At 53.3% G+C, this 27,775-nt stretch overlaps 3 protein-coding genes across 3 annotated transcripts; 1 reads left to right on the plus strand and 2 right to left on the minus strand.

The window, feature by feature from the left end:
• Window positions 1–10,015: 10,015 nt before the first annotated feature.
• On the plus strand, window positions 10,016–17,745 carry LOC118975622 (serine/arginine repetitive matrix protein 5-like). The gene is made up of 2 exons (XM_037029647.1): window positions 10,016–10,473; window positions 17,426–17,745. Exons 1-2 carry the CDS (start codon window positions 10,162–10,164, stop codon window positions 17,576–17,578), a joined length of 465 nt encoding a protein of 154 aa, XP_036885542.1. The 5' UTR covers window positions 10,016–10,161; the 3' UTR covers window positions 17,579–17,745.
• Window positions 17,746–22,074: 4,329 nt separating this feature from the next.
• LOC118975623 (keratin-associated protein 21-1-like) lies at window positions 22,075–22,404 on the minus strand. The gene has a single exon (XM_037029648.1). The coding sequence runs from the start codon at window positions 22,402–22,404 to the stop codon at window positions 22,075–22,077; it is 330 nt and encodes a 109-aa protein (XP_036885543.1).
• A 4,855-nt stretch (window positions 22,405–27,259) lies between these two features.
• LOC118975625 (keratin-associated protein 21-1-like) lies at window positions 27,260–27,562 on the minus strand. The gene has a single exon (XM_037029649.1). The coding sequence runs from the start codon at window positions 27,560–27,562 to the stop codon at window positions 27,260–27,262; it is 303 nt and encodes a 100-aa protein (XP_036885544.1).
• Between the last annotated feature and the right edge of the window lie 213 nt (window positions 27,563–27,775).

Here is a 27,775-nt window from a genome sequence, read left to right on the forward strand (position 1 = left end):
TGCCAACGACAAGCAAGAGCTGCTCCGTGCGGAGCACTCAGCCGGCCTCTGTCCGTGCTGAGTCCCCGCTAAGGGCAACCACTCGTTCGCCAGGACCAGCACCCTCCGTGGGCAGTGTCCATCTCCTCTCTCTGTGGACGTGGAGACAGGCTTCCTGAGACTGAGGAGCACCCTGAGGCTGCTCAGCTAGTAGTGGGGACGTGGGGACCCCCGCGAGTGGGCGCGGACCCGCCGCTGCCGCCGCAGGTTGCACACAGCAGGCGCCTTGAAGCCCCGCGCAGGGGTCCCGGGCCTCGGCTTAGCACATGCAGCTGCCTCCCCCCCACCCCCCCCCCGGGGTCAGGGTCACCTGCTGCCTCAGAGGAGTCAGCGCCCCATGGCCCCGCGACCCTGCGAGGCCCCGCGCCCTCCTAGCACCTGGCAGAGCCCCATAACCCGGGCACAGACCCGCATATTTGCCGTGCTCCTGCCGACACCAGTGCCACGTGGCACGCCGGCGCAGTAGGAGTGTGGGTGCCATGCGAAGGGGTCTGACCACAGTTTTAAATTAGATTAAATTAAACTCAATTCAAGTCAACTGGAAAACAAACAAAAACAAATCGTGGCCCCAGGCAGCTGCACCGGGCCCCCGCGTCGGACGCCCAGCTGAAAGTGGACCGAGGGCTTTGCCGCCCCTGCTTCCTGCTCAAATCGTGGCTGCGTGGCAGCGCGAGGGGTCCTCTCCAGAGGTCGCGTGTTCTGGGGACACCGCTTGAGCCCACAGGTACACGTGGGCTGCAGAGTGGAGACAGACAGACCCCGGGGTGCACACAGGCCCCCCAAGACTCCTTTGCCCTCACCCGTGGAGGGGTAGGCTATGGCCCCCTGGGACACCTTTGTTCCCTGCAAATAGGGCAAATCCGAGATAGAGCAGCAAATAAATCTCGAAAAACGAATCCTCTGCCCACAGGCATGTCCACAGCACGTGCGTCACCAGCGGTAACACCAGCCGGTTGTCCCGACAAACGGAAGGTATGGCCGTAGGTGGAGTCCGGCAAAGCGCGGCCCCTTTTCTGGGGCCCTGCTCCCCCAGATCGGCCTTTTCCAGGAAGGGGGGACCCCGGCCTCAGATGTCACACCAGCTGTCACCAAAGGCCCGTAGATTTTAAAATGACAGAGCTCTCAGTTTCTGCGTATGGACCGCAGCACGGAGACCTGCTAGAAGTAGTAACGCTTACTTCACCTCATTCCTTACTAATGGAAGGGACACTGGAGTCAGCCAGAGCTCTGCACCCACGTGAGACACAGACTCGCTGGTACATCGATTGAATCCTCATTAAAGGAAACAGATGCCTCTAAGGTCCCTTCACACAACCACACAGAAACGTGCGTGATATCCCAGAGGCTTTCATACATGCCGGGAAACCACTTACAGACTCCATCCCCGGTCCAGTATGCCCTTGCAGCCTCAGAAACCTCAGGCTGGAAAATGCCAGTCAACCTGTCATCGGACTTAAAGAAGTCAATACCCAGTAATCACAGACATCACTGCCTGACAGGTTTTCTGGACTGGAACATGAGGAGACGTCATTTTGCTCTCTGTTTAATCACAGATTTTATCCAAGCAGGCGGCCCCTCTCTCTGGACCGCCTGCCACGGGCAGGTGTTCTCCCGGCTGAGTAACTACCTGTCTTTCGGCTGCTGGGGCTGCCTTACTGGGCTGGCATCAATCTCCGGGAAAAGCAGGCCCTCCGCCCGTCGTTCTGCTCCGTGATTTCTACCTCGAGTTGGCCACACACTACCACTGTGGCCACAAGTGACCCTCTTTACGAACCCCACAAGAGTGACTCAGTGGCCCTGCCAAGGCTGAGAACACAGACCCCACAGCAAGTGGGAAGCATGGTGCCACCTTCCAGGACTGAGATTCCGCCAACATCCCATAGTCACACGGGTGGCAGATACGTGGCGGGGTCCCCGTGCCGCTGCTGACGGCTTTACTGAGGGGTAGTTCACCACTGTGGCCGTCTTTCCCGCAGTCGCCTTCTCAACTCTGTCCCTGTGGTCGCGTGTGAATCGTGGGCACTGCGCTGCTCCCAAACCCTCAGAGATCGTGAGAGAGTGCGTCTGGGGCTCTCGCCACCACGGCCCGGCCCCCAAAACCACTCAGCCCTGAGTTCTGTGCCGGGAAAACCTGTGTTCCTCCTCCTGCCGCCTTCGCCATTTTTCCCTATTGACCACTGACCACTGGCCCCGTAACCCAGTTTCCCTTCTCCGAATCGACGCCTCTTTCTAACTTCAGCGAGCCTGGAACGGGCCTTTGCCTGGGGAAATCGCTCAGCTCCCATGTTCTCCACCCTTCGGGAAGTCTCTCCCAAGCAGGGGCGACACCTTCATTTGTCCGCAACAAAGAAAAGACAGTCGAAAATGAGCAATTTACTATCTGCTCATTTTTTACTGCTCACAAATTACTGCCTTGTAATGTATATTTATTAGATTTAATTTGCCTGGTTCTAGAAGAGTCGCGTAAACAAATCTGGCGCCATCACAATGTTAATGGGAATCGATGTCGTGTTCATTACTGTGCGCTTCCCGACGGCACGTGATTTACAGGTTGCACCGCGGGAGGCGGCCGTTCACAACCATAGCCTTGCACGCACAACCCTTCATTCGGAAAGTAGACGGTCTCTCGGAAAGCCAATCGCATCCCCTTCGCACTTCCCGTCAGTCTCAGCAGAGGCGGCTTTTCTCCTCCCTGTGGCCCCCCACTTGTATTTCTCTGTCTCTCTCTTCAACCGCCTCTCCCACTCCCCTTCCTGGTCCATCCCACACGCGTTAGCAGCTCGTATTTCCTGTCACTGACTCGCTGTTACCGATTTCCTCTGTGTAACATCCAGATCTCCTCCCGTGCTAACCCGCAGTCCTTTGCCTGACTCACACCCCTTCCCCACCTTCTGACCCAGGCCACCACGCTACGTCATGGAGGTCATCAAATTGCTGATGAACTTCAGTCACAGGCAAGAGTCCACCCACCCTCCCCGGACGACCTGCAGTGCGCACTTCATCCCTGCCCCGCCCCCCCAGAGCCCCCCCGCCTGGAATGTCGCCTCCGTCTCTGACCTCTCAGGTGAGGCCTTCAAGCTTCCCCTTCAGTGGGACCCTCCTGTGGTTCCTGCAGCCCCCGAGCCCCCGCCGGCCTCCTGCCTCGGTCACGCACGGCCACATCCTCAGTTTTGCTCCTGAGGAGCTGATTTGCCTTGATGCCCCTGATGTGTGGTGGGTTCTCCGACGGCAGCCGCTGTGTCTTCCCCCCCACCGAGCCACGCGGGTCACAGTGGCCACCCGCCACGCACTCGGTGCTTGGTGGGCCTCGGCGGGTCTCAAGCGGACCCCACGTGGGTGCATGTTGCTCGTCTGGTCATGTCTGTGTAAGATCCGGAATTTCCGAGAGTGGGATCTGCTGACCAGCAACATCAGCATCACTCAGAAGTTGTTAAAAATGAACATTTTCAGACACCCCCAGACCTGCTACATCAAAACCTCCGGGACAGGCCCCAGAGGCCTGTGTTTTCCGAGTTGTCGCAACAGCAGGGCCAATCGAACAGCCCCAGGCAACACAACCACGCACGCGCCCAAGTGTCATTTCTGAAAACACCCTGACCTGCCTGAAACCAGGCACACAGTGACCAGCCAGGGCCCCCTGTGGCTCACAAAGCCGGACAGTCCCAGAAAAGCCGCTGGTTTATGAGAGCGTCCTTACACATCAAAAAGGGTTGGTGGTAACGGCGACCACCCCAGGCGTCACCTCGCTTCTCCTCGTTCTCCCCAAATGCTGGCTCATCCGTACAGACTCAAAATCGGAATCAAAATTGGAATGGAAAGCCCAGAAGTTACGGCTCGACACTTGTGCCAGTCATCCCACACCACGGAGAATTCGGAAATGTTCGAAGGCCCACACACCAGACGGGGGTGACCCCACCCCAGTCCTTTCTGGCTCACCTCATCTTGGGGGTGAGCTCAGGGACAGGGACGCAGGCACAGGAGCTCCGGACACCAGAGAGGACCCTGCATGTACCGCCCGAAGACAATCTGTGCTTCCCAGAGACTCGGTCGTTAATCTCATCCCCACTTAACTTCACAGGGGGCTATCAGGGCTCAGCAAAGGAACAGAACAGGAAAGAAACAGGGAGACAGATCCATAGATGGGTAGCCAGATGACAGACAGACACATAGATAGCGAGGGGATACATAAAATGTCATAGATGTATAGGAGATAACAGAAGGTAGGAGAGAGATTGTTGTAAGCAATCGGCTTACAGGATTTGGAGGGCTGTCAACATCAAAACCTGCGGAGCGGGCTGGACACCCAGGGAGGCGCGGGTTTGGCAGCTGTGGTCGAAAGGCTCCCGGGAGCAGAGCCCTCTCTTCTCTTCCTTTCAGGGATCCTCGGTCTTTCTTCCTTGAGGCTGTCGGCCCACGGGCTGAGCCCTCCCCCTCCCCACCACCTTGTGGAGGGCAATCTGCTTCACTCAAAGATTGCTGGTTTAAAGGTCATCCCATCCAAAAATATCGGCACAGAGACCTCTGGACCAGCGTCTGACGGAACATCTGGGCTCAGGACACCAGCCACGCAGTGTCCAATGTCCGGGCAGGGCTGCCTGGAGCCTTGGCAGACCAATTTTGGTCCCTAAGAGGATCAAAACCCTGTGGTACATTTATGCGAGGGAATACTACACAGCAGAAAGAAAGAAGAAGCTCCTACCTTCGTGACAGCACGGATGGAACTAGAGAGCATCATCCTAAGTGAAATAAGCCAGGAGGTGAAAGACAAATACCACATGATCTCACCTATAAGTGAACCCAATCAACCAAACAAACAAGTGAGTAAAACAGAACCAGAGACGTGGAAATAAAGAACAAACTGACAGTGACCAGAGGAGAGTGGGGAGGGGGATAATAGCACAAAAAAGGCAAGGGTCATCAAGGAACACGCATGAAGGACCCACGGACAAGACAAGGGGGGGCAGGGATTGAATGTGGGAGGTGGGGGAGGGTGGGGCAAGGGAGAGTAATGGGGGTAAAATGGGGACAGCTGTACTTGAACAACAATAAAACAATAAAAAACAAAATAAAATAATGTCTGAGTTTTGTTGGCCATATGGCACAGATCTCAGAAAATATTTGCATTACCGTAGCAGAAATCCATTCATCTCGAAATACATCCCAATGACAAGTCTCCGTGACAAAATGGGTACTTGTGCGCCCGTGTCTGCTTACATTGATTTAAACCCTTGCTGCACATCCAGCTCCCGGAGCAAGGTAACTCTCAGGTTCCCGGTGCCGCCTCCCCTGCCTTCCAAAGCCCCCGAGGAGCGCTCTTCTGCCTCACTCTCCGAGCCTCGCCGGTCGGCCTTGGCCACGGAGCTGGTGTCGCCGACGTTTCTCCCGGGGAGCCCTCTGCTTGTCGCTGACGGGCCCTTCTCCCGCGGCCACCAGAGACTGAAACCCAGAGGTCTTCACAAACTGTCTATTCCATTTTCAGGACTTCCTGTCTCCCTGCTAGATTTTAACTCAAAATTAGACCTAAATATATTATAGTGTTTCATCCCACTTTTTGATACTACAGAATCCTTCTAGGTTCTTTATTGTCCCCTAAGATACAGCCACTGGAGTGGCATTTGCCTCTTGCCATGGAACCCAGACCACTCCCCACCCCACTCCGTCCCACCTCACTCTGGGACCCAGTTCCAAGGGCCACCAGGCCCTGCTGGTCCCACGCCCGAACTTGGGTTACTCACTCCCAGGAGAACTCCCAGAGAGACCTGGGAGAGAATCCCGGCTGCCCATGTATAAACTCTACAAACTTAGAAAATATTCTTAAGCTAAATAAGCATCAATTAGAAGTGTTTGTGATAACAATGCATGCTCCATGTATTTATTCAGTTTCCATTAATTGAATGTTAATGAAGCAAGTGAATAAAACCAAATTCTGACAAAATTAATTATCCTCATAGTAAACTAACTATAATAGGACTGAGGCATTTTGCACAACAAATTGTTGCTGGGAATACTTGGTCAGCTCCCTGGGCTTTGGCACGAAAACACACACTTATTTCAGTAATTATGGGTAACATCCGTATTGTAGCTATAAAACTTTTGACATGAAAGCATTCTTTTTTTCCAACATGGAAAGCCACTGAGATTCTTATTTCAAATGTTGGTACCACCAGAAGATGGGCCGCACAGAAAAACAGATTCTGTCTGAGAGCATGACTACTTTTAAATATATTCAGCACTTCAAATCTTGCAACTGGAGATTTAAGTGAATATAAGTGTTGATTGCAAAACATCTACAGTGTCTCTAATTACAGGATATGCATCTTAGAGAGTTGTATGAACGAATGTATTAATTAATTTCTTAAAGCTCTGATTACTGCTTTCTCTTTGCAGAGAATTTTATTCCAACAAGTTTGTTACAATGGTTCATGCTGTGCAAATTGCCTTTGAAAATTTTATTACATCTGAGCCGCCCCGCAGTATTGGTAAGACATTGTACGCACGTTCCCACGTGAGAAAACTGAGTTTTAAGCAGTGACTCTGTTCCTAGACCAAAATAACAAAGCTACTAATCAGCAAGGCGCAACACCCTGCAGCGTGACCGCACTCCCGTCCGAAGCCCATCGTCCTCGGGTAGTCATGGTAATGACATGTCTGTTACCCAAGGACCTGAGTATTGCTCAGCATCTCTCATCACGAGGACATCCCAGGGTCCCTGTGAGGGCTGGACCAGACTGGTCACTGCCACTTGGAGCTCAGGCCACGCCCACAGGCCCTTCTGCACAGGCTGTCCTGGATCTGGTCCCTTTCCCCAGCTCAAGCGTCATGGTCGGCACTGATTCCCAGAAACCCGGAAACACGGACCCCAACAGCAAGTGGGGTGCCTCAAAGTGCCCCTCAATCTAACACGCCTCTCCTTCCTCTGTAGAACCAGGTGTTATTTTCATGGCTTCCCAGCCCACACCTTCCTTGTCCGGGCAGCCTGGACACCACTTTAAATTGTCCTCTTAGGGCCGTCCAACCTTGTGGCATCTCCGGGCCACACTGGAGGAAGAGGTGTCTTGGGCCACACATTAAACACACAAACACTAACAAAAACAAAAAAGCTCAATTTTTTAAATGAATTTACGATTTTGTGGTGGGCACGTTCACAGCCATCCCGGGCTGCATGGGTGGACACCCCTGTGTGTGTACAGAACCCGGGAACATTGAAGTACAAGCAAAGGGTGTGGGCCGATGACCTGGACACCTGTCCTGAGTGCCCTGCTGTACTCAGACGTTTCCAGTAGGTTCCGAGTTCGAGGCCCACCCCCCAAACCACCACAGCACGGGCACCAACACCAATTCCACCTCCACCCACCCCACCCCCTAGAGAAGCTCTTCCCCGTGAACTCTCTCTGCCTTTGGACTCCATGCATCGGACCCAGTTCTCTCCAGTGGAAACACAAAGTGTANAAGCAAAGGGTGTGGGCCGATGACCTGGACACCTGTCCTGAGTGCCCTGCTGTACTCAGACGTTTCCGGTAGGTTCCGAGTTCGAGGCCCACCCCCCAAACCACCACAGCACGGGCACCAACACCAATTCCACCTCCACCCGCCCCACCCCCTAGAGAAGCTCTTCCCCGTGAACTCTCTCTGCCTTTGGACTCCATGCATCGGACCCAGTTCTCTCCAGTGGAAACACAAAGTGTAGAATAAACCCACTTCTCTTCCGGTGAAACAGAGGCAGAGACACTAGTGCAGAGAGAACACGGTGCAGAGCTGGAGACAGACTCATTTGCGTAAAAGAATTAAAGCGCAATAAACGTGCACCGGCAACTCTGACAAGGGACCAGCCACCGACAGATGCTGTCGGAGAGACTGGCTCAGGGGGGTGGGAGGTGAAGCCGGGGCACCGCACCGAAATGGTCTCTGTGTGAACTAACAGCCCAAATGCAAATGCAAAACTTTAGTTAACTAAAGAAAATGCAGGATGGCTTTGACGCAAAAGTAGGGTGCAGATTCTTAACTACAAAATCACAAATCATAGGGTTAAAATTGTTTGTTCTGTTAAGCACACAAGGACAAAGCTAAACAAATAACAGTGAGGAAGATGTTATTGGCAATGCCTACAGATGACATGGCAATAATATCAAGAATGTACAAGGAGGCCCTAAAATCCCTGAGAAGGAGACAAAAGCCCCAATGGAAAAATGGAGTGAGGACATGCGAGAGAAAACAAAGTTTAGGACACAGTTGACCAAATAATTACTTAAATTTATTAGGGATCAAAGAAATGGAAATTGAAGCAAGATGGCATCACTCTTCACTTAACCAAACAAGCGAATATGAGAAGGTTAGAGGACACCAAGTCTGGCTCACGAGCAAGGACGGCAGACCCACGGTCCCAGCACACAGTCAGCACGGACATCCTGAGATGAATACGACTTCATCCTGAGATGAATCCTGAATACAACACGGCTGTATTCAGCCACACTGAGCACACACACACCGTCTGTTCCGAGATTCAGAGCCCGGGTTGATTCTCACCAAAGCCCACGTGAGAACACATGCTCACGGCAGCCATGGGGTGGTGAAGGAGGCTGGAGCCGGTCAAGGGGGAGTCACGTGGACAGGGAGTGAACAGCGGTCTGGGTGCGGGCCACTCAAAGCGCCAGGCGGCAGCAGGAGCAACGACCCTAAGGGACACAGAGCAGGGTGGATGGACCTTTTGACACAAGTCATTCGAGTGAAAAAAATATTTTGAAAAGATATGTAATAATATCATCTATATAAATTAAAAACATACGGCACACGACCACCTCTCGGAACGCCTGTGGAATGAACCGAGATGGGCACGTAGGCAATAACCCAGGTCACAAGATGACCGCAAGTGACGGGCAAGAGAATAGAGATGAGACGTTGGCCAAAGTGAAAGTTAAAATGCTGAGCAAAAAAAAAATCTTTAAAGAAACACAGAAGAGAACCCCAGGTGGGCCCGTGTGGCACACGACACACACGGGAGTATAAGCTCAACTCTGCACCGGGGGACGAGGTTCACGTGAAGGCCCGCTGGCCCCTGCCCAGACCCTGCGTGCTGTGAAGACATCTGTCCCTTGACCCAAGTGGCCGCTTTCCCCACCTTTCTCTTCTCCCCCAACACCCCAGGCCGATGGGACTGGGACACACGAGCCGGCGGACCAGCCCTCCCTCAGCCCATGGCCAGGGGGGCAGGCGGGCGTCTTTCCTGCTGCATTGTCCTCCCCCCGTAAGAAGACCCAAGTTTCTTACAGAGGGCTGATGCTGTTCTTCCTCCGTTTTCCTACTGGAAGCAACAGCTGGGGTTGGCCACATACAGCATCCACTTTGCCACCTAAATGAGAAGTCACACAGCAGGAGTGGGGACAGGAGAAAGGGCCCTGGTCCTCGCTGATTCCCAAGAGCGGTGGTACTGCCCTTGGTCTGCTTTGCTCTGCAAGTTCTTGTTCCCATTTCAAAGGACGATACAGCTAACGGTGTTGCCCCCTCATTACCGAGACACAAACCAGTCGCTCCGTCCCAGCCCAGCGTGCCGGTCCTTCCCATGGGCCTCCGTGTCCCAGCCCTCCACCCACACAAGATCCACAGTGCTGGGTGTAACACTTGTGTCTGTACTTAGCTATAGTGTAATAAGTGAACATACATGTATGGGTTCATAAATGGAAAGGAACCGATATTTGAGTTCAACCAACAAAAACACACAGACTTATCCTAAGAAGGTCACTGGCCCTGAAGCCACTGATGGCCCTTACATAGAAGAAACCAGAGTTGTGAGGAAAGAAAGCCTTTTATTCAGAAACTGCTATTTTTGCTCCATTTTTGTGCACCCCAGGTGCTCAGCCCCCTGCTTGCACAAACAGCCATGGTACAGAGACAGAAAAACATATGAGAATTTACATTCAAAAATGATCCAGATAAGATCTTCTGTCTCCAGTGATGTGGTAGAACCACGCAGCCTCCAGCGCCAAGGAGCTTCTTCGAGGTTAAATCAGGTTTCTGACAGACATACTAATTCTTTACTTTGGTGTGAAATCCACAGAGAGAGGGCATCACTTGGGCTTGGATTTGAACCTGGAGTGACGATTAGTAGCAAAAGGACCCTGTAGAAAAATGGCTAATAGCAACCAGAGCCGTACCCGCAGCCATAGCGAGAGCCGTAGCCACAGCCGTAGCCACAGCCAGAGCCGTAGCCACAGCCATATCCAGAGCCGTAGCCACAGCCATATCCAGAGCCGTAGCCGCAGCCATAGCGGGAGCCGTAGCCACAGCCGTAACCACAGCCAGAGCCGTAGCCACAGCCATATCCAGAGCCGTAACCACAGCCATAGCCACAGCCAGAGCCGTAGCCACAGCCGTATCCAGAGCCGTAGCCACAGCCGTAGCCACAGCCCCCGTAGTAGTTGCCACACATGGTGTCAGGCGGTGAGGATGCAGGCGAGGAGCAGGAGGGTACTTCTGAAGTATGAGCTGCCTGCTCTCCCAGGAGCTTTATATGCACCTCCGGGGTGGGTGTGTCAGACCGCGCGTGGTCTCTGTGCCTTGTTTTACAACCGTTTCTCTCCGGTGAGCTCACTCTGTGCACCGCGATTGGCTAGGACGCCGTGACTTATTCTCTGCCATCCTAGACATGCTCTCCGGCCCCAAAGCACGAGGAAGGCACATTTCTGAGCACCCAGACTCATGCAACCCTAGTTTTATCTTCCGTAATTGCACTAAGTGGCCGTGACGGAACATGCCACCCAAACCCACCGACCTATAAATGTGTGTTTACTGCTTTGCTCTCTCAACTTCTCAGAAATTTCCTGTTAAACACAAACTCCTACTCACTGCTGTTAATAGCCACCTCATTGTCATCGTCACACCGTCGTGGGCTTTTTTCCTCCTTTCCTCATATTTGGGGGGGGTTTCATCATAATCATTCTTAAAGCACTTGTCACGGGTGTTAGGACAGGGAATCAAGTTTTCCAACACGTTATGCACACCCCCTGAAATAGTCTTCTTGTCTCTGAAGGAGAATTTGTCCTCCCCCACCTTCCCAGTCAGGTTACGACATTTCCGCCTCAGGAGCAGAAGTGTTTGTCCAGCTCCTGATGGATAAGTTCTGTAAAATGTATTATTGATTATTTGAAAAGGACAAGCCTTCCCCAGAGCTTCAGCCCAGAGTGGAGGAACCGCCTTGCCCTGACAACACATGTGCCACGGCCCAGTTCTTGTTTGCGTGTCTGTGTGCGGGTTTCCTCGGCCTGTTCTCCTGTCTCTGTTAGGTTACTTCCACGCCCCCCACAGCCAGTCCCCACCGCCCAACAACCACTCCACACCCCCACCCCCACCCCCACCAGACTCTGCCGCGCTGCCTTGACTTTACCCTCCCTCACCCGTCTTCTCCAACCGGCACTGTTTTCCTAAAGACATTTGTGTCCGGCGACTTTGGCCGGAAACCTCGCAATCAGGACATCAATCACAGATGGCCTGCCTGGGGTATTTGTTACCCAGCCTTACTTCCCACTGGCAGTCACGTCTCCGGCTGTTTCCTGATGAACAGCCTTCTGCCCGGGGCTGTGTTGGGCGAGGACAAATCCTTCTTCACGTCTTCCTAACGTGGGGCCCTTCTATTCCCCACCTGGGCTTCTCCCGCCACACGCTGGCATAAAACTAAAGAGCTTGCATCGGTCTGAGTCCCATCAGGAGATGGAAACACACACACAGCAGGTAAAACAGGAGAAGTTCAATGTAAAAATTATTAAATTTGGATAAAAGGTTAACTATGCAGTACAAGGAAAGAGCCTGCCACCAGCCCCCTGGAGCACGGGCGGTGAGCGAACAACCCGCCCTGGCTATGTGGACGTGCGGAGGGTCTGGGCTGGCCTGCGACGAGGCAGATCAGCCCTGGCCACGTGGATCGCTCGGTTGGAGGGTCCTTCTGTGCACTGGCAGGTCACCGGTTCGATTCCCACTCAGGGCACACACCTAGATTGCGGGTTCAGTCACTGTTTATCTATTTCACCCAAGCACTACGGTCCCCACACAAACAGCCTTTCAAATCCCTATGTTGACTGGTACTGAGACATTCATCACACTAAAACTTTAAGTACAATACTCAATGTTGCTGTGGTTTTCCATGTGTGTGTTAATTAACATTTTTCATAATGACTTTTCACAACTTCCTTAGAAAATGAACTACTGCGTGTGTGACTGTCCTCACGACACTTCACCTGAGGCATTTTCAATGACAGTATTACTATGAAAACACAGAATCAAGCAATATGTCACAAGGCTTGGCTTCATGGCTTATTTTGAAGCCCAGGAACCATGGACGAACTGAGAGCACCTAACTCAAAAACAGGCTGTGCATTGGATGGGAAGGAAGAGCCCTGCCTCGGAGATCGCCGGTCTGTTCAGAGGGTGAGCACGCTGTGGTTGGAGGTCTCCGAGGAGGGGCGTCTTGTCCCTCATTCCCAAAGGGTGCACCCCTCCGAAAGTGCCACGAGAACTGCACCGATAGGAAGGCACTTCTCTCTTCACCCCCGTACCCCTCCGATATCCATTCTGACGGAGAAAAGACGAGGTCAGCCCGACTCCCCACACCAGCAGGCAGGACTCCCCACCTTTCGGGCACCTGAGCTGCTAAGAGACAGCACCAGGCTCAGGGTCCAGGTGTGGGCCTGACAGCCACGCGGAGGGGCCCGCAGAACCTGGGCTCTGAGCGTCATCTCCCATTGGTGGCGGAGGCTGAGAGGGGTGGGCTCCAAACCGAAATAGCGTCCCCAGACCCCCTTGGTCTGACATGTGATCTACAATGTGTCCCCAAAGACAGGTGCGCGGGCTTTCCTTGAACACTTTCAGTGTGGGGGCCTCTCCACTTCTTGTTGTAGGTGGCTGCATTCTGTTGTGAAGGCCTCTTGGGAGCAGTATCTGCGCCAGCTCTGTCGCGTCCCCACCAGGAAGGGCTCCCCTATGACTTAGGGTCCTGGCCCACAGGCCCTTCCTCCTCTGAGAGCCACCCCCGCCCCCAAGAAGTCTCCCAGCAGCTCAGCTTCATGCAAACCGTCTCTGTCCTGCCTTCGCTGGGGTCCAGCTCTGCCGGCTCTGCAGCCCCACCTGGCGAACACAGTTGCTGTCCCCTCACCTCCATCCCCGCGCCCTGTCTCTTCCTCAGGACAAGGGGGTCAGAACATGGGCGTCACCTCTGGCCACCCCCCAAACCTATGAAAAGCTGTTCCTCTCACCGCTGCCCTGTTGTTTTCGAGACCAGGGCCATGTTTTTCGGTGACTCTGACTCTACACCCTGCAGCCATGGTTTAAATTTTAAAACTCACTTTTTAAAGTGAGAGTAAATATTAAAGGTCAGACAGACCTGTCTCCTGCCTGTGTCAGTTCTCTCATGACACCCAGAGTACACAGGACTGTCACCCCTGCTCAGATGCCCTCGCAGATGGACAGCCCCTCTGGCGCCCAAATCCGTGTTTGGTTATTGTGTTAATAAAACTGTCACTGACGGAAAGGATGAACTCACCGTGGCTTCAGATCGGATCCTAGAATTTCCAGAACACCAACTTCAGTCTGTTTTCTAGGAAACAATTATGTAAGTGTGGGTGGAGTGAGGGGACAGTGCCCTTTACGCAAAATGCCCTCGGGGACACGATTCTGAGAGCCCCGCCCCCACCATATTTCCCCCTCACTCTCTGAGCTGCGCCTGCAAACTTCGGAGTCCAGACCACAGCACAGAGCCCCCACTAGTCCCATACCCTCTAAACCAAACACCTTTCTTCCCCCCTCCAGTTCGGTCCACATGCGGAAAGGGTTTGAATTTGTGTCTGCAGTGGACGTGAAATGTGATAAAGAAGAAAAAAAGTTGCAAACACAGGAAGAAATGGCTGGATAAATCAATGAATCTTAAAATCCAAGCAACCAGTCTTAGCTCCATACAACCTAAGGCCATCTGGCCCTTCGGACCTCCGCAGCCCATTCTCCCACTGTCCTGGCCGCATGGGCCGCCCCCCAGCCCCAGCCCCTACGCACCCTGAACCGGCGCCACCTTCGAGCCCCAGCTGCCACGGGCTTCCCGGCCCCGCCTGCACCTGTCAGATTCAGCTTCGGCCGTTCCTTCTTCTTCTGACCCTCCTGTCTGCAACGGTGCCATAGGGTGATGTTTCTTTAATGCAACTTCAGTTTTTAGAGCAAGGTTCCTTTTTGGTTTTTGTGGGTTGTTTTTTTTGTTGTTGTTGTTTTTGGGTTTTTTTTAGAGAGAGAGAAGGGAAAGAAAAGGGAGAGAAATGTGAATGTGAGAGAGAAAAACTGATTGGTCACCTCTCCTATGTGCCCCAGTCAGGGACTGAAGACACATCCCAGCCTCATGCCCTGACCAGGGATCAAACCAGTGACCTTTCAGTTGGCGGGATGACGCACAACCCACCGAGCCACACCGGCGGGAAATAGGGCAGTTTTACATTCAAGATAGAGCCGAGCAGAAAGCCCAGCTTTCCGCACGCCCCTCCCCGCCCCAAGCACAACCTTCCCCACTGGCGATGCCGGTGGCACGTTTGTGCCTTGCCACGGGCCTCCCTGCCATCCGAGCAGCACCTTCCTCGGCGAGGGGTTGAGGCTGTGGCCACTGAGTAACTGGGTGGTCTGTTCTCTTGTTCGGTTTGAAGAGTCTTTGTATAATTTCTCCCATATCAGGTTTGTCTTTTGTGAATGTGTTCTCCCATGTGTGACTTGTCTCTTGCTCTCCTGACATTACCTTTCATGGAGCAGAAGGCTGTAGTTTCAGCGAAACCCGGCCCGTCCACTCTTTCTTCCGTGGACCACACCTTCGGTTTGCATCAAAAGGCCAAACTCGGCATCAGCTAGAGTCCCTCCTGGGTTATCTTCCAGGAGTTTTGTGATCTGGTGTTTTAGATTTGGGTGTGAGATCCACGTTCGAGTTAGTTTTGTGAAGGGTACAAGGCCTGTTTCCAGATTCAGCGTGTTGCAGGCAGGGCCCCGTTGTTCCAGCGCCCTTCGTTGAAAAGAACGTCTTTTTTTTTTTTCATTTTATTTTCTGTGCTCCTTCCCCAGAGATCAGTGGACTATATTTATGTGAGTTTACTTCTGGTTTCTCTATTCTGCCTCATCAGTCAATCTGTTCGTTTTTTCCACGAGTACCACCTGTCTCGATGACCGCAGTTCACAGGGAGGTGCGAAATCGGTCGCGTCAGTCCTGCGGCCGCGCTTCTCCTTCAGCACAGGGCCGGCTGCTTTCAGGGCCTTCGCGCCTCCACATACCCTTTGCAGTCTGGGGTCTGACCCAGGATTGCTCTGAATCTGAAGCTGAAGTCGGAAAGAAGAGCTGACGCCTTGACAACATTGAGTCTTGCTACCCGCAACCATGAAAGGCTGTCTCTCAGGCTTCTTGTAGTTCTTCTTTGACTTCTCTAACAGAGTTTGGGAGGGGAAGTTCGTGTAGATCTTATACACATTTTTTAGACTTATATCAAAGTATTACATTTTGGGGGTTGCTGTTGTAAATTTAATCTCACATTAAATTTCTAATTTCACGTGTTCGGGGTCGACACGCACCAAGTCAGGGGTATCTGCGTATCAACCTTGTATCTGCAACCTTGTTATAACCGCTTCTCATTTCCAGGGGAGGTTGTAGATGTACTTGTATTTTCTAAATAAATGACTGTGCCATCTTGCAAAAAGTTCTATTTCTTCTTTTCCTGTCATTATAACTTTTTTGTCTTAGGTCACCAGCAAAGGGCTGAGAAGCGGTAAGAGGACATCTCTGCCTCTTCCCCGTCTCGACAAGAAGCTTCTAGTTTCTCACCGCAGTGTCTTGTTAGCCTCCAGGTTTGGTAGATAGTCTTTACCAAAACAAGAGTCTTTCTCTCCCCAGTTTCCGAGGGAGGTTTCCATGAGTGGGTTCTGGATTTTGTCAAATGCTTTTTCTGCATCTACTGAAACAACTGTGTGATTTTTCTTTTTTTGGCTGTTGATGTGACAGATGACATTAACGACTTTTTGAGGGTTGAACCAACCTTGCAAGATTGGGACAAATTCCATTTGGTTATAATTCACTGTATCCATTGTGGGATTCGATTTCATAATACCTTGTTGGGAATTTTTACACCAACATTCATTTGAGATATCAGTCTATTTTTTTTCCTACAATATCCTTATCTGGTGTTGGAATTAAGGCGATGCTGACCCCATAGAGTGAGTTTATAAGCATTTCTTTACTCCGTCCTCTGGAAGTGGTCGTGGAGAATTGGTATAACCTATTTCATAGAAGTTTTGTAGAGTGTACCAGCGACTCATTCTGGTTTAATGCTTTCTCTTGTGGAATATTAAGTATTGATTCAACTTCTTTAATAAATATAGTCCTATTAAGATTTTCCATTGCGGTTTTGGTAGACCATCTGATTATTCGTGGCAAGTAACTGTTTATTTTTTACAATTCTGTTCATTTGTTTTTATTCAGCTATTTAGATGTCTGCTTGCTTTTTAAACTTTTGTCTTACTTCCCACTAGAATATGCCCTCTTTGACTACAAGGATAAAAATTCTTGCTCAACGTTGCACTGAAGCCCACCACAGATGTCAGAGAAGATGTAAATAAATGCAAAGATGTACCAGGTTCATGGGTAGGAAAACTCAGTTTTGTGAAGATGTCTATTCTCCCAAAATTAATCTGTATTCAACTCAGTCCCAGTTGTAATCTCAGCTTTTTTAACATTGAGATAGAAACCAAAAGAGCGAAAATAGCCAAAGTACTTTTGACAAGGAGCATTCGAGCACTCACATTACCTGACATCCACACCGCTCCTGCGACTCTGTGGCAAACAGAACCTCGAGCTGTGGGCGGGGGAGGGGACGCAGGAGCAGGTGGAGGGGTGCGCCGACCCGGGGCTCGGCCAACGAGGGGTCGCCCGGCTCCGCAGAAGGCCCCAAGTAGTGACATCGAAGCAGTTGCAGCCCCCAAAACACAGACACGTGCAGGAACAGAGGACATCTGTTTATTGACAAGACAGCTTTCCCAACTACGGAGTAATTTGTGCCCATGGACAACACAGAGCCAGAGAATGGAACAGCCAATAATTCGTATTTTGAACAGAATCAGAATCCAATCTTCCATCCTCAGGTCACTTAACAGAAGCATTCACAATTCCTCAGAGACAAACAAGTTCTCTGAAGTCAATACAGGCAGTATGCAATCCTTACATGACTGTACAGCTGATAAGACGGGGCATCCTTTGGAGGAAAAATGTTGATTTTTAAATATTTTGTAAGAGGCACAGGATGCTGCAAGACGATGTTCTACCAGCAAAAGGAGTAACATCTTCAGCAGCAAAATGGTCGGAAGGTACAGCAGCCACAGCCACAGCCACAGCCAGAGCCAGAGCCAGAGCCAGAGCCACAGCCGGAGCCGGAGCCACAGCCAGAGCCGGAGCCACAGCCGTAGCCGCAGCCGCAGGCGTTCCCGTAATAGTTGCAACACATGCCGGCAGAGGGTGAGGTTTTGGTGCAGCGGCAGAAGGTGCTTCTGAGGTCGACCGTCCCCTGCAACCCTGGAGCTTTATATACGGACCAGAGGGCCCGGGAAGGCTGTTCATCTGGTGACTCACGTCACCGATGTTGTTCACGGCGGGTGCCTGCAGGTCACACCTGTCGGCTGACAGTGGGGGCTTGGCGTTTTCCTAAATAGCATCTGCCTTAGATAACCCGTTAGCAGAGAGTCCCCAACGTTGACTGGAGAAGCGTGTTTGTGTCGTGCTGCTGGGGCGTTGCCTGGAGCCAGTCAAACGTCTACAAGGGGAGTCCCTTCGACCCTCCGGCTACCAAACACCTCATTCCCTGCCGCGGTCCAGCCAGAACGGACTGCATACATACAGTCCAGGGGTTCCTGAAAGGTGGGTGAGGCGTCGGGATGGAAGACAGACACCCGACTGGGTGCCGGAGAACAGCCAGCCTCTGTGAGACTGACCCAACTCCCAGAGTCTGATTTAGGCTTTATTTTTATACAGGCTTTATTTGTATAACATTAAGGAACAGGGGCATGGCATGATCAGTCAAGTAGAAAAAACCAATACAGAGGTAACCAGGAAAAGTACAAGAATTTCCATAGTTTCAGTTGTGTTAAACAAAAGTTGTTTTGACCAGGAGAACCATTAATCAGACAATTTGAAATAGCTCTATGTACAGAGTTTGAATGTCTTATTGTTTATTAAAGGTCTTAGAATTTGACATGGGACAAAGGGTACACTAGACCAAGCAGAGGTTAGGAAATTCATTATAAGCCTTTGTGATGTCTAACTTAGCTATCTGTCTTTCTGTCTAAAATGTTTCTTTATGTACTGTGGACTCTGACTCCCTGGTAATTGTTCCTTCATGCTTAGTTTGTAGTAGCTAACCAGCTTCTCCTGTTTCTTTGTCTGTTTACTTCTAATTAATACATATTCCTGTCCAAGGTGAAGGAGGGGCTGTTACTCCATTAACTTTTAGACGTTTAGGGGCTACCCCATTAGGGGGGACTTTGTTCTCTGGCCAAGAGATCATTCCGTACAACTTCCTTGGAACTATGCGAATCAGTGAACCTGAAACACAGGTGTCTAACAATCCCACCGCCTGTTGGTCACCAAAACGAACAGGTGAGGAGAGACAGACAGGAAGTCCAGCCACGCTTGCCTCTGCTGTGCAGATGCGTCTCAGCCGCCCTGACCTTGTCAAGGGACCGTTGCTGGTCGGCTCCCGACAACTCCCCAGACAAGTGTCATGTGACAAGGCCCCTCGGAGGGGAGGAAAGTTCACGTCTGGCACGAAGCTGTCCCAGGGAGCCTGACCAAGGCCCGGACTGGCCAACGCCGCAGCGATTCCTTCTCGGTTTCTTTTCTGAGAACACAGTGCTGCCCTGCGTCTCGGGTCACCCACTCCCAGGGAATCTAAACACCTGGGCAAATCCTGTTCTGATGGCAGATTCCCACCCCCAGGCCACCCCTCAGGGGTTGGTACAGGGGCGGGTGGTTGTTTACTTAATGCCGAAATAACACAAAGATAACCTTTATTAGGACACGGTTGAAAATTCTCTAAATCATACATTTTGGAGACCTTAGTCTACTTGAATACAAGGAAATCATAAAGGCAGCAGGCAGCTTACGATGTGGAAACGAGGTCACAAAAAGTTCAGGAAACTCCCCAAACGTTTCACAGCTGACGCACACACGACCCAGACCCAGCGTCTGTTCCTCTTTGTGATGCCGCCCGAACGCCCCCCCTCTGACCACTGGGGGCGGAGCCCTGGTCGTGACCCGGGGGGCTTGCTGTCGCTCGGGGGGTCCCTGTTCACCGGGAAATCACCCTGGCAAAGTCCCTGCATGCTGCGGAGTCTCCCATCATTCCCGGCGTCATTTGGGGTCCTGGATGGAATTTACTTCCGCGTGTTGCTGACAAGCCACGTCCATCGAGAAGGGCCGAAGCCACCTGTCACCCTTTCCCTGTCACCCAGGGCCATCTGCCTTTGGGTCCATCCCCAGGGCTGGTCCCCTCCTCTCTGCCAGTGGGCGCGTGGGACACCCAGATCCTCCGAGAGGACACCTCTCACCAGATGCCGCAGAGGACAGGAGGAGGCTGGTGCAGGTGACCACAGCAGCAGCGGCTCAGAGCAGCAGCCTGTCACCATCTCACAGCTCCGGGGGTCCCGGGGTCTCAGCTCTGCCTGACCAGGGTCCCTGCCCAGAACCTCACGACATCACACCCACGGCGTCCACGGGACGTGAGAAAGCTGCTTCTGTGGGTACTTCAGCCTGAGCCCCCAGATTCGCAGGCCTGTCCCTGACATTGCATCAAGCACATTCGTACTGAAAAGGAACTGGTTTTTTAACTCGAGTTCAAACTCGCTCATCTCGAGTTTCAGACACCACCCCAAGCGGCCACAAAAGTCCTCTTTACCTTGACACTAGAGGCGAGTTGCAGGCCCACCCCCGGCTGGAGAGGGGGGACTATACTTGGCTGTGTGTCCCCAGGGGCCACCTTGGCCTCCCCACACCTGCGCTTTTAGTCCTTAAGCCGAACTTGTAACGACAGTTCCCCCCAGACAAGCTGTCACCACAGGTTTCCTCGCAGAGGACCTTCCTGAAATGCTGGCTCTTCCCCAGCAGGAAAGCGAGTCCCTTTTCGTGATCGACCAGCTCTCACTCTCCCTTCCTCCTGAAGCGAGAAGTTTGTGTCTTTTCCAGGAAGGTTCCAGACCCTTCTCTCTCCTTCCTCGTAGTCCCGGCCTCGCCTCTGACTCCCGCGCTGTCTGTCCCAAACACCTGCGTATAACGACGGCGTGGCGACCGTCCGCTCTTTGCAGCGGGTGGCTTTGCCGTTCCCGCGCTTTAGAAGCAGATGAAACTCTGAGTCCCCTGTTCACAGGATGTAATGAAATGTCCTCTGTTAAGGGCTAACTGAAAGTTTGTGGATGAGCTCACCCACTTATCTAATTTATAAAAATTGCTTCTATTTCTTCGAGAATAGCAATCAATCTGCCCATCCTCTTTTGCCCTTTCTCTACTCAAGGCTGTAATTTCTTTCAAGATTCCTGGGATTCTGGGAACACCGCATTTGTTTAACCGTGGGTGGTTAAATTTTGACTCCAGTTTTTGAAGTCTTTTCACGCCCACATGAAGACCAGGTTTCTGAAACCAAAACGTCCCCTAGCGGCTGCCCCCACCCAGATATGGGGGCGTGAGCATTTCCGGTTCTGTGCTTTCCTGGGAGCCGCACCCCCCCCATCACCGTCGGGCTGCAGAGATCACGGGCATTGCTCACCTGGGGGCCTCAGAAGTGGGGAGGGGCAGGGAGGACACAGAGTGGCAGCTGCTTCCACCCTCTCCCCGACCTTGTCTCTTCCCCCCATTTAATCACCTGGGAACAGGTGGCCCTGCCTGGGTCTAGGCACAGTGGGCGGGAACATGCCTCATGAGGGAGTCGTCCTCATCCTGGGGGTGACACCCATCAGGAGGGCGCTTGGGTGGGGCGTTGTGCCGGGATTGTCCCCTCCCCCCATGTCTGTGCAGCGTGTCCAGAGAGACGCAGCTCACCCTCCACACCAGTCTCACTGACGCCGACCCTTGGCCCTTCAGGTCCACCCCTGGGTGCCCACCCCATGTACCCTGCATTCCCGGTGCTGAGAAGAGGCACAGACCTGTCCAAAAGCACTTCTTGGGGTGCTCCTCCTCCTCCTTCCCCTGGCCTCCTCCCTGTGGGTGTCTCAGGTCTCGAGGGTCCTCCCTGCTCAGAGCCCTGGGGTGCTCTGTCCCTCTCACTGTTGGTGCCGCCACCGACCGCAGGTGCCCCAGCTGGTCGCCGGGTCACTCCGACACCTCCCTCGGAGCCCCCGGCCCCCTGCCCACCCACATGTCTACCTTAGCATGTCGCCCAGGCAGCCTCTCTGGGCTTTTGACCCTGGGTGTGGGTGCAGGGGTGCGGGAGGGTGTGGGTGCGGTCAGAGCAGGAAGGAAGAGGCAGGGAGACCAGGGTCATGAGGCATCGACACTTTAAAGACAAGCTCCTCAGTGAGATGGATTAAGAACACAACCTTCGGCCAAGAAGAAGCCATTTTCCAGAGTCGAAACCCCAGACAAACAACAGTCAGCACATGGCCATGGAGTGGGAGACAGACACACGCAGTCGGGATAGAGAGTGGAGCATCTGTCTGCCGTCTGCGGAGGTCACAGACATAGAGGACAAAAGTGTCAGCCAGCAGCGTGTCCGACACAAGGGATACACAAGTGTTAGGGCCAATGAATGTGTTTATTTGGAAATCGTCCCGCAGAAGGAGAAGGTAGAGGGTTTACACTTGAACTATGACCAAAATGAGCCCCTCTGCCCCCAGGAACATCAGGGACCGACTCGGGCCCCTCCGTAACAGCACGCACAGACTTGCAGGAAGACGACCCGTTTTCTGAGTCTCTGCTCTCCATTCCGTGCAGTCTGAGGTCATTGATACGGAGACAGAGGGGCCTTGAAATGATCATCTTAGAGGAACAGGTGCAGTTACGGTCTAGCAGCAAGAAGAATAGCATTTTCTGTAGACAAATGGCCGGTACCCACAGCAGCCGTAGCCAGAGCCGTAGCCAGAGCCGTAGCCAGAGCCATAGCCAGAGCCGTAGCCACAGCCATATCCAGAACCATAGCCACAGCCGTAACCACAGCCATACCGGGAGCCGTATCCACAGCCATAGCCACAGCCGTATCCAGAGCCGTAGCCACAGCCATAGCGGGAGCCGTATCCACAGCCGTAGCCAGAACCGTAGCCACAGCCGTAGCCACAGCCGTAGCCACAGCCGTAGCCACAGCCACCACAAGAGTCTCCGTAGTAGTTGCCACACATGGTGCCTAGCAGTGGAGGTTCTGTTGTCTGGGACAGTGACTGGTGCGGGTCTGAGGTCTGGATGTCCCCTGACCCTGAGGCCTTTATATACTGGCAGAAATGGGCGGAGCACCCAACACAGACTCTGTGGCCTCGTTACCCCAGCAATTTTCATTTTTAAAAGGCCCGTCATTCTCAGGACAATTTTGTTTAGGTGCGAGGCCCAGGCTACATCCCAGCTAGTCACAAGGGCTGTGACAACACAGAGCTAAACGACCCACTCATCGAACAGGTGTCTCTGGGATGTCATAGCACCCGATGCAGGTGCTCGCCGCAGGGTGCAGGGGACAGTGACCCTCCTGCACCCACAGGGACAGGGCCATGGGCCCCAGGTGATGCTCCACCGCTCACACTGCAGCGTCAACAGGGAGACGTAACAGCAGAGCGTAAGGGGAGGCGTCCTCAGGTCTCACCTGCACCGCGGTGGACGGACGGAGCCTGGTGGGCGGGCCGTGCTCGAGGCGGCTGGGACCGGAGACAGGCCAGGCGAGGAAGGTCTGAATTGGTGTGAAAGAGGAGTCTGCTGCCTTTCACCAAAGAAGCCACCATGGCTCTGCTCCGTGCACCGGAATCCACTCTACGTAAACACTCCGGGCGCTGACACGTGTGATGCTGTCCTTGGAACATCCACGCACTTGCACCGTCCACACCGCTTCTGTCCGAACCCGGCTGACTCTGCAGAGGGCGGCTCAGGACGCAGCTCACGGACACTCCCCGGGAGGCCTGGCACGCACGTCCCCTGCGCCCTGGGGCACGGCTGTCCTTCAGTGCTGAGTGCGCTCCGGCCTTCATGGCCTGCGTCCCTCGGTCACCAGTGAGCTACCAAAGGTCCGTGCTGCCGACCTTTTCTGTGAATCGAACGAACCAGGCCCCACTGTTGGATGAGAGCCTGTGCGGTTCTTCGACCAGTAAAATCCATCATTATTTTATTGTATGTACAGCAGGTAATACAAGAAACGTTATTTTTATTATTTATATTTCCCTCTGTAGCTTCGGAGGCCCTCGCACATTTATCGCTTCATTTGGTTCTTACAAAAGCAGCGTCAACCCAGAAACCGCCCCTCGCATTTGTACCTGCGGGGCCACAGTGCTGATGCAGAGCTGGGGACAGTCTCACCGGCGGCCGCCCCGCTGTTCGGGGTGAGAGCTGAGCGAACGCAACCCCTCTCTCGCAGACCAGCGAGGGCAGAAATCCACGCGTCAGTCTTCCTTCGGTTTTTCTAACCCAGAACATCCCCTTCACGGACTGAGATCACAAAGAATGCGGGACTGCTGTCTCCCACGGCTGTCAGGCGGCCTCCCTCTCCGTGTGATCAGCGCCCTCCGAGTCGTAGCCTGGCCTGAGCCTCCAGCAGACAACGCGGGCGCTCCCAGGCCTGCGCCGTCACTGCCCCCAGGTGCCACCCGGGGCATGACAGCGTTCTCTAACCGGGACGAGTAAAATCTCAACACCCCGCTCGCCAGCGCGAGAAACCGAGGCACGGGAGAGGAGACAACGGCGCTTCCCCAGACACCACGCAGCTGCAGCCGGTCCACCCCCACCCGTCTTGCCACTGAAGTGCGCTCCACGTCAGCTCCACACCTGACACCCCACGACCCCCCACACTCAACACCACCTGCCTGCGCCCCCACACGGCTTTGGCCCGGCCACGGGTACCTGTGCCCTCTGTTGGTTGTTTTTCCGGACGGTGACCCAATGAGCACGCTAACTTTACAAGAACCTCCAAGCACCCACGTCACCCAGGCGCTGCCCAGGGGCAGAGGCTGCTGGGCAAGAAACACGTATCTGTAGCTCAGGGGCGAGCCCTGTGTTCCAGGAACCCTCTGGGGGCGTGGAGCCCGTTTTCCCCCGCCCTCACCCTCACCCACAGGCCGCCTGAGGGTCCGCATTTCCCACCCACCCACTCCACTTACTGCAGCCAGCTTCCGCCGTCCCAGGTCCCCCCACGGACACTGGGTGCCTCAGATTCCTCATACCTGCCGCCAAGGCCACGGGCATCTTTTCTAGCCATTAACACAATTTGATGATAAAGGAAAAAGCAGGACCAGGTCACCAGAAAACAAGCGAGTCCCTGAAGCCCACTAATTTGTCCCTACCAACATGCTGACAAGCATGCTGACTCACCCAGAGTCACAGCACATGTCAGGGTCCGTAGCCATGGGGCACACACGTGAACACGTGACAGTGGCATGGCATCTAGCACAGGCGTGCACCTGCGTGTCTGACGTGAGATCACGGACAGTACCGATTAAAATTCGGGGAGCTGTCCGATATTGCAAATATTGCAGATGTTAATAAACATACTACCTAACATGTAAAATCATCGTTTCTGTGTGTGTAAACATGCTTAGACATCAGCACTTCCCTACCAAACCAGCTAACAGCAAACACAGCGTCTGTGGGGCTGTCACGGAGATCCAACTTGCGTATCTTGTTTATTTGCAGCTCCCAACAATCTTCACGCAGCGTCGTTCGTGAGTTGCCATCTGAACACACGGGGGTTCAGGGGAGGAAGCCCTCACGGTGAGTGACCGATGGGGCCGGTCCTAGAGCAAAGGCAGTGGGACCCTGGCAGCAAGGCTTCCGATCACCGTTGTGCAGTGTTTGGGATGTGTGATCGCTTCAGAGACCCGGAGGAAATGACACCTGGCAGAGGGAGACGATGATTTATGTACCGCAGAGCCGGTGTCCACGCAGGCTGCGCGGTGTTCGGGCACAGAGCAAAGCCGCTGCGTCCCCACCGATCTCTCCGGGTTCCCCAGGCTCCTCATACCGCAGGTCCTCGCGTGCTGCGGTTCCTCACACGGGGAGGAGACGCCCTGGGAACTCAGCTCCTGCCCGCACCGGCCAGCACATGGCGTGGAGGGTCTCTCCGTGTGCAGTTCCCATGTGCAGTGAGGACGGCTCAACAACATCCCCATCGCAGAGCTTTCCTATTGCAGAGAAATAAATTTCTTCCCCATGGAGGGAGGACGATGGGCCGGGATCTTCCAGTAACTGGTGAGTGACTCACTGGTGGGGGTGGGGCGGTCCAACTCGCCTCCCTGCCCCCCCCCCCCCCGGGGTAAATACTTGCAGCCCGACTGAGTGGTTTAGCACCTGGCTCACAAAGCTACGTCGTTTCTAGCTCTTTGATGCTGTGGCTGTTACGCTTAGAACTTGAAGCGGAATAGAATTTCTCCGGTGAGGCAGGCGTCTTATCTTTTCTGCGTCTGAACAGACGGCAGACTAACCAATCCCCTCCGGCGAACCAGCTCAGGAGAAAACTTTGTTTAGGCACCATCCTGAGGTCGTCAGCCCTGGCTGCTACCGCCTCAGCCTCAGAATGACCTCCTCGCTGGGCTCCGCTAACAGGGCTCGACCACCAATCTTTGCTTTCCTCCCAGCCCAAGTCTTCCCCTGGCCACTGGCCACGACCTTCCACAGTCAAACTGTGCAATAGAAATGGACCATGAAACACAGAGAGAATTTTTAATGGCCCGCTGGCCACATCTGAAAAAAGGCAGAAGGTGAATTAATATGATGGCGTATTTTATTCAACTTATACAGGTAAAACATTATCATTTGGCCCTGGCTGGCGTGGCTCAGTGGATTGAGCACTGGCCTGTGAACCAAAGAGTTGCCGGTTCAATTCCCAGTTAGGGTACATGCCTGTTGTGGGACAGGTCCTTAGTAGGGGACACATGGGAGGCAACCACACATTGATGTTTCGCTCCCTCTCTTTCTTCCTCCCTTCCCCTCTGTCTAAAAATAAATAAATAAAATCCTTCATAATTTATTTAAAACATTATCATTTGTATGTAATCAGTATTTTTAAATTAATCAACATGGTTGTCAGTCTTTTTAATCCACTAGGTCTTTAAAACCCGGCGTGGGTTTTATTTTGGACGAGCCACACCTCGCTCGTGCCTGTCTGACTGGGCAGAGCAGCTCCAGAAAAGCCGAGAACTTCTCCACCCTCTCCGGGGACTCATCCACCCGCCGCTTTTCCCACAGAGGTTCCCACGCCAGCAAATAGCCACCGGCCTGGGCGCTTCTTCCCTTCAATGCCTCCGCCTTGACTTTACTCCTCCCGCTCAAGGGACTGCCTGATCCCACGTCCTGGCCGGCTCTTCCCCCAGGTCACTCTCCCCGTGAGTGCTCAGCCACGTCACCTCCCCCTGGGCCTGCCATGCGTCGTGCCTCCGGGGTAGCATCGTTGTGCTTTTTCCTTGCCTTCCAGGCCCGTTCCAGACACAGCGAGATTCCCAGGCACAGTCCTGAAACTGCATGGTCTGTGCTTGTGTATGTCAGTGCCTAGGAGTGAGAGGTATGAGCAGCTGGTGGAGAAGCAAAGCATTTATGTAGCCGAATTTATCATTGAGATGGTATTTATGATTCAGGTACAAGGAAAAATGCTTGTATTACATCAAGGAAGGACCCAAAACTGAAGTAACATCTTTTAGCCCAAGTTTCAAGAGAGTCCATTACTTTTCAAAAAAGAGGAATTCACAAGCAAGTACCCAGAGATCTCTTAGAACAAAAAAAAATTTATTGAAATGGTGATTTGCCCAACTGGGGGATCTTAGTACCATCAACACCGTCATAACGGGGGATCAGAGATTAAGGAGGTCAAGGGTCACACTTGGGAAATAGTCCGATGGTATCGCAGAGCCTGGGGACGCAGACGCCACCCTGAGAAGTGGGTAGTTGGAGGTCGAGACCTCCGTCAAGCACGCGATTCCTTAGCTACAGAATCCGGAGGGACGGGTGTTCAGCCGGCGCTGTCTTCAGACGTGTCATTTCAGAAGCAATGGAGGCCTGGGGGGTGACGCACTAGCAACAAGAAGAGTAACATCTTCTGTAGCACAGCGGCCGGTAGCCCCAGTAGCCAGAGCCAGAGCCACAGCCGAGGCCGGTTCCACATCCCCAGCCAGAGTAGGGGCCAAGCCCACAGCCATAGCCGGTTCTATAACCCCAGCCAGAGTAGGGGCCCAGTCCACAGCCGTAGCTGGTTCTATAACCCCAGCCAGAGTAGGGGCCAAGCCCACAGCCAGAGCCGGTTCCACATCCCCAGCCAGAGTAGGGGCCCAGTCCACAGCCGTAGGCACAGAGGTTGCCGTAGTAACTGCTGCACATGTTGTCCAGAGAAGGGAATTCAGCTGAGCGGCAGGAAGATGCTTCTGGGGCGAGTGCCTTCTGCGGCCTGGGACCTTTGTATATATGCCGGTAACCGGCAGAGCACGGCATTCTTCTGTGACTCCGCCAACAAGTATTTAAACCACTATGAACTGTGTGCCAGTCGCTGTGGACAGTCAAGGCTGCTTTGCTTACAAGGAGCTCGTTATTTTG

Source organism: Sturnira hondurensis, unplaced genomic scaffold, assembly GCF_014824575.4.
Source record: "Sturnira hondurensis isolate 20B ecotype Veracruz unplaced genomic scaffold, ASM1482457v3 Scaffold0020398, whole genome shotgun sequence".
Classification (NCBI taxonomy): Eukaryota; Metazoa; Chordata; class Mammalia; order Chiroptera; family Phyllostomidae; genus Sturnira; species Sturnira hondurensis.